This window comes from Triticum dicoccoides, chromosome 5B (assembly GCF_002162155.2).
Source record: "Triticum dicoccoides isolate Atlit2015 ecotype Zavitan chromosome 5B, WEW_v2.0, whole genome shotgun sequence".
NCBI classification, from domain to species: Eukaryota; Viridiplantae; Streptophyta; class Magnoliopsida; order Poales; family Poaceae; genus Triticum; species Triticum dicoccoides.
The window spans coordinates 90,945,866-90,956,495 of NC_041389.1; the positions used below are offsets into that span (position 1 = coordinate 90,945,866).

At 44.8% G+C, this 10,630-nt stretch overlaps 2 protein-coding genes across 3 annotated transcripts; one reads left to right on the forward strand and one right to left on the reverse strand.

Annotated features, from left to right (window-relative positions):
• The first annotated feature begins 1,942 nt into the window (after nt 1–1,942).
• Nucleotides 1,943–2,741, forward strand: LOC119305227. Its single transcript, XM_037581805.1, has one exon. It carries the CDS (start codon nt 2,037–2,039, stop codon nt 2,313–2,315), a length of 279 nt encoding a protein of 92 aa, XP_037437702.1. The 5' UTR covers nt 1,943–2,036; the 3' UTR covers nt 2,316–2,741.
• Nucleotides 2,742–3,015: 274 nt separating this feature from the next.
• On the reverse strand, nt 3,016–7,914 carry LOC119307544 (SPX and EXS domain-containing protein 1-like). 2 transcript variants are annotated; one of them, XM_037583621.1, is made up of 13 exons: nt 7,606–7,914; nt 7,346–7,482; nt 6,702–6,740; nt 6,524–6,616; nt 6,301–6,417; nt 5,705–5,800; nt 4,983–5,096; nt 4,750–4,803; nt 4,371–4,418; nt 4,099–4,249; nt 3,777–3,942; nt 3,625–3,694; nt 3,231–3,488 (listed from the first exon to the last, which is right to left on the reverse strand). In XM_037583621.1, the coding sequence occupies exons 2-13, from the start codon at nt 7,412–7,414 to the stop codon at nt 3,231–3,233; spliced, it is 1,275 nt and encodes a 424-aa protein (XP_037439518.1). In that variant the 5' UTR covers nt 7,415–7,482; nt 7,606–7,914. The 2 variants fall into 2 exon arrangements, with proteins under 2 accessions (XP_037439517.1, XP_037439518.1); XM_037583620.1 differs by lacking the exon at nt 7,606–7,914 and having other exon boundaries at nt 3,016–3,488; nt 7,346–7,414.
• Nucleotides 7,915–10,630: the final 2,716 nt, after the last annotated feature.

Genomic DNA, 10,630 nt, shown 5'->3' on the forward strand with positions numbered 1-10,630 from the left:
ATGCAATGCGTCACTTGTCGCAACATGAAAAGGTGGGAGTGATCTTTGAAAGAAGTATTTTTCAATTAGTGATTTTGGCTGAAAGCTAAAAAAGTTTAAATTTTGAGTTGAAAACTCTTGGCCGCCACTCTGGTCGGTGGCTAACCCACCACGGGCAAAAAAGGCATCAGGAGCATGCATGTGACACGTGGCATGCATTCATTCGTTCATTCATTCATGTATAGCACACTATTTTTTTGCGGGAATCATGTGTAGCACACTCAGAGTCAGAGCCTCACGGTCAGAAGGGATAGGATAGGCTGCTGCTGGTGCTGCTGCGTGCACCTGACACCATTTTACTGCGTCGTCTTCCGCGAGTTTCACTGCGGCGACAGCAGGCGCCGTACTGCACTCACCGACCAACCGAGGCAAAACGCATTTACCTTGCTTAATTACTACTCTGAGTACCGTGCAGATCCAAGTTTGGACGGTGGCTTTCCGGCGCTACCTTGCTACGTGTCCAGGTCCCAACAAATGCTACTACTAGGAGTACTGTATTGCAACCATGCATGATTCGGTTCTGGAGTAATTAATTTACTACTACCAGTATCTCTTTAACTGAAATCTTTATGTGTGGCTCTAGCTTAGCTTAGTTCTTGCGTGCTCAGTGCTCACAAGCATCTCCAAATTAATTAGCTTGACCAAACTAATACTACTGCAAGTCTTTTATTTACCAAAGACTAGTGTACAATCTTCATCAGGGCATGAGCAATGGAAGCATCCGTAAGTATAGCCTCATCTTCTCCACCTAGATAAAGTATGTTGAGCAGTAGTACTATAAAATAAACTCCCAATGCAACAGCTGCTTCACCAGGGTCCACTTTCTCTCTCTCTTCGTAATCTTTTTCAAGCATGAACCGAGAGCATGCCTACTCTGTACCAGTGTATGCTCACCTTTCTCTTCTTTTCTACCCTTCTCTCACCTTTTTGCTTCTTTGGTCAGGGAGGAGCCGGCCTCCTCTGCAAGCATCCGTTTTGATCTGCAGGCAGCACGTTGAGCAGTTTAGGACCACCCGAGCCTATGTGGATAGCTGGGGCAGCTGTCCACGGTGGCGCGTTGGCCTTGCCCTCAGGCAGCCATGGGAATGGCATGGCGAGCTGTGAGTGTAAAGTGACGTCGCCCGAATCAAAGGTGGTGTTTTCCTGGCGTGGCAGCCGAAATGTGTTCTTACCCAACTGGTCGTTGTCTCACGGAGAACAGATTCTAACCTTTCAGTGTCACTCCTAGTCAATTACAGAGGACTTGCGCTACTAATCTTTTTTTTTACCATCCCTCTCTCCCTCTCTCTAGAAACTGCGGCTGGGCTAATATTTTCAGACCGAAACCGGCAAAGTTAGGACACAAACTATTTAAAAAAAAATTGGGTCGTCATCGACACACCTAATCGTTGCATTCTGTTCGTGCATGAGATTAATTAACTTGCAATGATTTGGGCAAAGCGGTCGTTTGAATGTGCTCCACAACTCATCCCTCATCACCATTTGTGCGTGAGCAGTGCGTGCGAGAGGAAAGAAACAAAACAAAAACAAAAACAAACAGGCGGCGCTGACACGTGAAACCATGTCCTCCAGCTACCTGTTTCCATAATACTACCTCCGTCCGGATTTATTGGTCTCCATTATATTTCGTGCCAAATTTTGATCATAGATTAAACTAACAAAATATTCACGCATGTCATTAAACATTATATTTTTAAAAACTATGTTCAAATATAAATCCAATGAAATAATTTTTCTTGACATGCATTAATATTTTGTTAGTTAAATCTTTAGTCAAAATTTGGCACAAACTATAAAGAGGACCTGTAAATCAGGACGGAGGTAGTAAACAGCAACCCGGAGTACTAAAATCACAATTGAGCTCCCCGAAACCGTCTATAAATGGCCCCTGCCTCGCCACCTTTCACACTCCCCTCACTCCTTCATTCATCACTCACTCACTCAGCTCCGCACACAAAGCTCTGAAGAGGACGAGAAGAAGTCCGATCGATCTTGCCATGGACTCCAGGGTGTCCAAGAGCCCACCTTCGTCTCCGCCCCCGGCGGCGGCGCAAGAAGACGAGGGGGACGCGGCGGCGGCGGTGCGGGTGACGAGCCGGCTGTACCTGCACAGGCCCGGGCCCGGCGCGGGGCCGCTGGAGAAGGACGCCGTGCTCCGCCGCATCCGCCACCGGAGGCGCGCCAACCGCCTCCGGGACACGCTGCGCTCCCTCCTCGTCCTGCAGCAACAGCAGCCCACCGCGCCGGAGCCGGAGGACGCGTTCACGTCTCCGTAGCCGCGGGACCTCCCCGGACCTTCTGGATCTCCTCCCTCTCCGTGGCGCACGCTCTGCCTCGTGTACCGCTGCTGCCTCGCGCACGCACGTTCGACGGTGACCACGAGCGGCTGCGAATTCCACGAGCATTCATGTGTCCCATGCTTTTCTTTATAATGTACTGTACTACTTGTGTTTGTGTATTTGTGGTAGAGTAGGAGTACTAATTCAGTGTGTAAGTCACTTAATTATTGCATGGATGCAAATGAGTAACCGAGTCTGTTTCTGTTCAAATTATTTATACCTAGGGAGTAATAATGTCAGGTGTAATGGCAAGAATAAAAATCAGCTCCCTTCTTTGTCCCAGACAAGGGCTCCATTTTTGGTTTGGATTCCATTATGCAAGTTGCAACTTGCTTAAGAAATCCTGTGGGTGGGTATAGAGACTGATTGGGAAAACCACAGCCATTAAACTAAGTTGTTTCTAGACTGTTGTTCCAATGGGTACAAATCAATCTTGAGCATGTGCTGTTCAAATGCAACTTATTACTACCAAACACTGAGATGAAGAAAACAAATACAGTTCCCACGCACTGCACTTGTGGATAAGCGCTAATTGTACTGTTGCGCAAGATGATTGCAGCTGCATTTGAACAGTTGCAAGGAGAACAGAACCAAAAGGATAAAGCGTCAACCTCAGATTGTTGATGTGCAGATCAGCTAGGCAGATAGTCTCTGTAAAGGTGCCAAATAACATTATTTGTTTTTGGTATTACTATCATTGTCTGGATTCAAGACTGTTACATACGGGCACACGTGCCAACAACTTCATTTTGTGTGGAAACCTATCCTGTATAATTGGCCCTCTGAGCTCTAGAGATATTACGAGAAAGAACCTCGCAAGGACCGCGCTATAAGACTGTTTAGAGTGTAGGGTCAGACTGTATGGCTGTTAGAATCCAGTAGCCTATCTGCTTCCGAAGGCAGCATATCAGAGGACATTTCAAAATTTTGCTTGGCTGCCATCTTGTTCCACTCATTCTCGACGCGGAAAAAGACCCACTGGAACCGCCTCACCATTTCCAAAGCTGTTATCGCAAACACTGTCAGGTAGTTGTGCCGCAGATGCGCCGATAGCTTGTATGTCCATGTACATCGGAGAATGAGATTGCTACCTAACACCCAATAAAATACCTGTAGAGCAATCAGGAAAGTATTAGTTCACAAAACTAACAAGGTGTACTAGCTAAAATCATGTGCTCCCTCAATTTGAACTGCCAAAATGTCATATATTTAGGAATAGAGGGAGTAAGTGTTAAAGAGTGTATACCCAGCTACGCCCGTAAAGAAGATTGCTCCATGCATTTGGGTTTTTGAACATGAAAATCCTGGTTAAAATGCTGCAATTATAGAGGAAGTCTCATTAGCAACAATTGATACGCAAGGACAGAGTGGAAAGGAAACTTTTGTAGAGAATGGCACCTCAAATCCCAATCTCGCTTTATATCCCAGTAGAAGGAATACAATGAATTCACAACACTGGAAATAAGCCACAGGGGGCGGTAAAAGCTAATCCATACGTCGGGAAATACATGATACTTGAGAGCTGATAAAAAGATCACGGGGACTGCTGTCGAGTACTTGAGTGCTGGATTTGGTACAAAAATGTTGGTAAGTGTCCAGAAATAGGTACAAAAACATATGATCACAAGCTACAATTTGTACTATTTCTAGCATTTTAAACATGTATGTCATCTCAAAAGAAATAAAAAATTAGAGCTGAAATATGGTGGTGAGTAAATACCGTTCAGAAGACAAGTTTTCTCCCTTGTATCCTTGTACTGTCGAAGACACTGGAAGAAACGACACAAATAAGGGAGTACCAGAACTAGAGGAATAGCTACAGAGTGGCTACCACAAATTGAATCTGCTTCAAACCAAGCAATTGTCGCGACCTGTAAAATTTCATGATAACAATTACTTTTTGCAGTACTTTGCAATCGTCAAGTAAACCAAGCAGTATGGATACTGCAGAAGACAATATGTGCATAGAACAAGAGAAACAAAGAGATTAACCTGACGATGGACCATGCGACAACCTGAACGTTCCAAATCTGAAAACACCTGCAACAAATACAGCAATTGAGCAACATATTAGAAAGATCAAACTGAAAATCTCCACTCAGGACAGCCTAGAAGCTAGAAACAGTTCTCTACAAAACGAGGAAATAGTATATTGCAGATGCTCACGTAGTTAGGAGATAATTTTTCTTACAGAAACTACAGTATATTACAGCTAACATGAGAACAGAAAATAATATAGTACATATTAAACAAGAAAACCATGTCATACTATCTATAGCAGTAATTAGTTAAAACAAAACAATGGACAGTAAACACTTTAAATAAATGACTGCAAACTGTCTCCAATTGTTTACAAAAAATGACAGCATACCTTTGACATGGATGTAAAAATATCCGCCATAAAGAAGTCAGGGAATGTAATTGCCTGCGGAACAAGAGTACATTAAATCAATTCAAAATGTTATTTGATCAGATTTACTGGCTCCGCAAGCAAGGACAATCAGGTATATATAATAGGCACCACATACCAAAATATTTTGTTTTGTCTATAGCATAGCTAAAAGCAAAACCTATCTAACATTACTGAAATTTTTTACAACTTACTTGTAATGGAAGTGCTATACGCCACATGGTCCTCAGAAAGAAAAAGCGTGATGATAAATAAAACATATCAAAAGGAGAAAGGAGGATCATCAGAAGGATAACATACAAAAGAACCTGCAGACAGGCAGAATGATATGTCAATTCATAACCCAGCATTTAAAAAGTAATAATGAATCAGAGTAGAATAAATTGCATGATTTATTGTTTCTATAAGGGGAAGCAGGAGTAAGTGGATTGTGCATCATACAGAACTTTAGATCACTTCAGTGTTACAAAGAAACCATCCGTAACTATGTCTGCATGTACATCAATTGATGCTTAACATATAATAGTATTGTACTAAGATGGGCATTTCCACTTGTTCGATTACAGGAGAATAGGCATAACTTTAAGGTAAAAGTGGCACTTGCATTAACATTCATTGCTAGCAAAATGTATAATGAATATACTACTGTTCTGATCTTGCGACAGGATGTAAGTTTCAATTCATCAATTAACACAACAGAGCCAGAGATACACAATGAGACATTCGTTTTAGTATGTCAACAATTATCTTATCATTATACTGTTCCTTGGGAGAGCTCTGGGGATATTTATGTCCAAATTTGATTACTGATAACTGATAAGCACCACCACAAGTATAACCAAGCGTAATGTACACAACAAAAGGTCCCATGAGCAAATCATAGAATTAACAACTTAATGAGCTCAAGATATTACACTGGTTGAGATGCAGCAAGAGACACTTCACCATGTGAATACAGATATAGGTAAGCTGTCATACTTGTTGGAACAACTAAAGTCAGCCAAGTAGCACACTGCCAATGGAGGAAAATAAGTGTACTTAAGCAGAATGATATGCCAGAGTACATGTAATATGAACAATTATACAATATTATGTCAGCATAAAAGAAATGGACAGGACAACAACAAGATACAGTTTAAAGAAAAGAGAGCCAAGTTCAAAACACCAGCCCGTCAGTACTCGACTGCAGAAATAATTCCCCTGGCAACACATGTTCTCCAGACACTAAAGTACGGATCATATATATTACTTGCATATAAAAGCAAGATAAACATGGTTGCTTTAGAAATGTTATGTACAGTTGTACTAGAAAAATATAATGGACTGGGAACTAAAAGAATTGTTGAGAGCTTTGCCACCATCGGTAAAATTCAGGCTACCGTAACAACCATATGCCGCAGACATTGCATTGCAATACTCCATAAAGCTTATAGGCTATGGATAGGCATGTCAGTGTAAATGTATTCAAACAAGAGATCAAATGGATATCGCAAACAAGATAAATAGGCATACCCTCCATATTTCTCGGTGTGATAAATGTGTCTGCGAAAGATCAAACACCTTCGCATAATTTACTGATGATTGTGCGAAAACCCACAAATTTACTCCCCATAACCAAATCATCAGTGCCTACAATAGGAACACAAAGCACAATTACATGCATGAGTAAATTTTCTGCATAGGCGGTTACTAAGAGTTGAGTATGCCACAAGTGCAACAACAAAAAGAAACTCACCACCAGAAGAAGAGGATTATAGTATAAGAAAGCCTCGTATAGAAATAAGTTTCGCAGATCAACACTCATTCTCATAACTGAGTCCCACCCTATCTGCAGTTCCAAGAGCATAATCAATTAACAATTACATGAAGCTCAATTCATACAGTACAAAAGTGATTAATAGAGCAACACTGACCTTGCAACAGCACAAGCCCCATAGGAGAAACAATATAACCTGGAAAAGGGACACACTCATAAGCAATTTGAGAAGTAAAATGTAGATCTGGCAGATGAGAAATCAAGAGAACAGGGTAATTTGAGTACAATTGGTTAGTGGTTACAGCAAAAAAAGAACCAATAAAATACATGATGCCACAGAATAGAATTAGATATGGACAGGTAAATATGTTAGTGTCTCTTGGAGGAAATTACAGGGTAAATCAGTAAAAAAAGCAGCAGCTCCAACTGAAAATGGCGATGCTAAAAGGCCGCTTCATCTTCTGTGACTAAGCTAGAAGGCTTCTCCTAGGCATGTACTGCGAAAATATCGAGACGCTAACACCATAGTAGTGTTCAGGTGTTCTACTGTTCCAAGTATCGTGGAAAACAAAGACGTATCCTAGAGTAGCAGAGATTTAGACATGGCATGATTTTTTGTCGCTATTACAAAGTTTATGCAATGAGGGGGGCATCAGATTCGTTGGCTTATCACTTAATTTCCTTACAAACATGGCATCCGCTGCAGACAATGCGCATAACGGCGGCCGCACGGAGCACACTTACTACACATCAGAAAGTACATTAAGCATGTAGCGCCCGTGGAAATGCTGCGAAGGCTACCTTGACCCGCCAGAGGAAGAGCGGCGAAGGGATGATCGCCACGGCGGGGATGGCCGACACGCCCTTCATCTCGGCGCCGACCCTGACCCTCCGCGCGCGCACTCGGTCGCACAGGCGCCTGCGTCTTCGAACGAACCCTGCGCACGGCAGCAGAATCAGAATCGGCCTCGCCGCTGCATCAGCGCGACAGCAGTCTGGCAGGCGACGGGGTCCATGGTCCACGAGAGCCGAAGCTGACCGGATCGAGCAGAGGCGCTCACCGAGGATCGACAGCCCGTATCGCGGCCGGTGGGGGCGGCAGGGGAGAGAGGAGCCGTGCCGTCCGTCGGATAGGCGCAGGCCCCTCCGGCTCTCCGGGGAGGCTGTGGGAGAGGCGGAAACCTTCCGCCGGAACGGGGCGCGCGGGCGGGCGGCCGGCGGCGTGGCAGGGAATGGCGAGATCTGCGAGGGTGGGCAGGGGCGAAGACTGAAGAGGGGGAGGAGAAGCCGTAGGAAGGGGAGAAAGGGGGACGCGGAAGGTGAGGGAGGGAGGCGCCGACTTGGAGTTTGACGTGTAGGCGAACCACGGGGGAGCTCTGAATTTTCTATCGACTTTAGTACTGGTGGTGGTGGTAGTAGAGGAGTGCTTTATTCCGTGATGATCTGTTGCTGTTCTTTGGACGCGGTGCTTCTGGTCACGAGCACACATGTGCTCGTTATCTGGGCCGCTGTTTTGCGTCTCTGGATGCGATGCATTTAGGGCGTGTTTGGTTGCCTGGGTGGCTTTAGCCTGCATCGCATGAGGGATTCTGGGTGAGCGTGGTCTGGTTGAGCTGATGCAGAAATTGGTTGAGATGTATGTTTGGTGCACTGTATGATATTGTTGCATGAGAGATGCTATATACAATAGATGTTATTTGGTAGACTGCATTTGAGCTTAATTTTGTGAACCTTTCTCTTTCAATTTCAACAATGTCAATTGGATCTGGATCATTCCATGGAACATGTAAAAGAAGGCTGAACTGAAATCTGAACTAAACTCAGGGGGAGAGAGGGGGAGAAACGCGGCGCCGGTTGCGCCTCGCAGCGCGCAGGTGCTCCCCTCTCCCCTTCTTCCTCTGGATCTGTGGTGGACGGCGTGTCCCCTGGCGTGAGCATGGAGGAGCACCAGCGAGGGAACTCGACCGGCGATGGGCGGCGTGTCCCCCGGCGTGGGCGTGGAGGAGCGCTGGCTAGGGAGCCCGGACTGGTGGGGGACGACGTGTCCCCGGCGTGGGCATAGAGGAGCACCGGCAACGGAGCTCGCCCGGCGGTGGGCGGCGTGTCCCCCGGCATGGGCATGGAGGAGCGCTGGCTAGGGAGCCCGGACCGGTGGCGGACGGCGTGGGCATGGAGGAGCACCAGCAACGGAGCTCGGTCGGCGTCGGGCGACGTGTCCCTCGGCGTGGACATGGAGGAGTGCCTACTAGAGAGCCCGAACTGCTGTGGACGAGGGAGCTCAGGCGGCGGCGGCGGCAATGGGTTACTCGATTCAATCTGATGTGTGAGAGAGGAGGAAAGGGAGACACGGGATGAGAGTTGCGACTGCAGGTGCGAGCCTGGTTCGGAGATACGGCCGATTCCTGCGTGCCCCTCAGCCTGGCTGAGAGGCCTCCTTTTGCATCGATTGGGCCAGGCTGAGGAGGCCACACAAGCCATCAAACGCACTAGATTTTGCATGGCGGGTGCGAGGCAGGTGCCACATAAGAAACCAAACACGTCCTTAATGTATGTGCCACATACGCGAGCGTTTGTAACGAAGCAAAATAGCAAACGAAAAAATACGTCTGGGCTTGTGGTCCTGGAAGTAGACGGAGGAGAAGCGGTCGTGTACGACAAACTAGTCGAGTCGTGGCCCAGGATGAGTCAATGAGTGGTAAGCATGAGAGTTTCAAAAGATAGAATTGATGTAGTTGTTTGGTAGCTTAATATGAAATGGAAATCTGGCTTCTTCTCCCCCAAAGGCCCCACCGTGGACGTCATTTGGAAGCGGAGGAGTGAGAAAGAGGGATAGGAAGCAGAGGCGGCCACCAGCGATGAAGTTCCTAATGCAACTAATCAATCAGGAGGTATGTCGATTCGCAAGTATATCGTGATCTTTTTCTGTTTTGCACGCGCAGAAGGGGCAACTCGCTGCAGGTGTCGTGGCTGTGTATAGGTAAGGTCAACCCTCAAGGTCCATCGTGGGCTAAGAGGTTAGTGCGCAACATACTAACATTAATAGAGATGTAAAAATCGTAGGTGATAATTGGTATATAGTACATTTGTAGAAATTTGGTCCTTGTTCAGATAATTTGGATAGAGTCTGGTAGTCGCAAGGAAGTAATTAAGATTGTTCTTCCACAGTGCATTACTGATGAAAACTACTTGGTTGTCAATTATGTTGTAAATTCTGATTAGCAGCTTAATAGGGTGGTGAGTAGGAACTTTGCATTTAAGAAATGATCACTAGTAGTGATCTAAAAAGATCTTTTAGTAGTGATCTCAAAAGATCTTTTAGATCACTCTAGTGATCTAAAAGATCTTATATTTACAGAGGAAGTACTGATGTACCACAAATGCAGGTCTGCAGATTTGGCAGATGTTTTAAGTTTAATAGAACAGAACAAGGTGCTAGTCAAAACATTTTTTTCTGGTTTAGCAGCTAAATAGTTTGGTGAGTAGAAGTGTGGGCTCACAAGATACTGGTTCCTTGAGGGAATATTTGCAGAGGCATTTTAAAAAATTGGATGCTTAGGAGTACATTTTTTGTAAACATGATTTGTAGAACCTGCAGTTTTTTGCTGTCTGTTTGAAGCGAACTCGTCGTTCAATCTGTCTTAGCCATTTCCATCACCTTATCAATTTTGTTATGAAATGAATCATGAGTAGCATGCCTTTTCTCTTCTTCCCAGATTGTTTTCTGTCACACTAAGCATGATTTTTTATGTTTATTTGAAGCAGAGGGCCTGATGCAAAACTGTATCATATTTTTACAGATTTTGGCTGCTTTGCTTACAAAGTTAATATTTAAATCTTTTGATTTTTTAGCAGATTATTTGGTTGAATCGAACGTCCCATACGTCACATCGTCACATGTTGTTCTAGCTTATTTGAAGCTTTAGATTTTTGTTCATATATGGATCTTGGACTTCAAACCAAATCTGGATTTGGTGACTTTATAACCATTGCAACCCTGTTTCTGGTTTATCCCTTTATGTTGGGTATGGACAGTGTCGGAGCTAGCGGAGATTCAAAGGGGGGGCCAAAGGAAAAATATGCACCTTT

Coding starts and splice junctions, on each gene's coding strand:
- LOC119305227 (XM_037581805.1), top strand. CDS start 2,037: ATGGACTCCAGGGTGTCCAAGAGCCCACCTTCGTCTCCGCCCCCGGCG.
- LOC119307544 (XM_037583620.1), bottom strand. CDS start 7,414: ATGAAGGGCGTGTCGGCCATCCCCGCCGTGGCGATCATCCCTTCGCCG. Junction 5,801..6,300: donor CACACCGAGAAATATGGAGG/GTATGCCTATTT, acceptor CTCCATTGGCAG/TGTGCTACTTGGCTGACTTT. Junction 3,489..3,624: donor TTCTTTACGGGCGTAGCTGG/GTATACACTCTT, acceptor ATTGCTCTACAG/GTATTTTATTGGGTGTTAGG.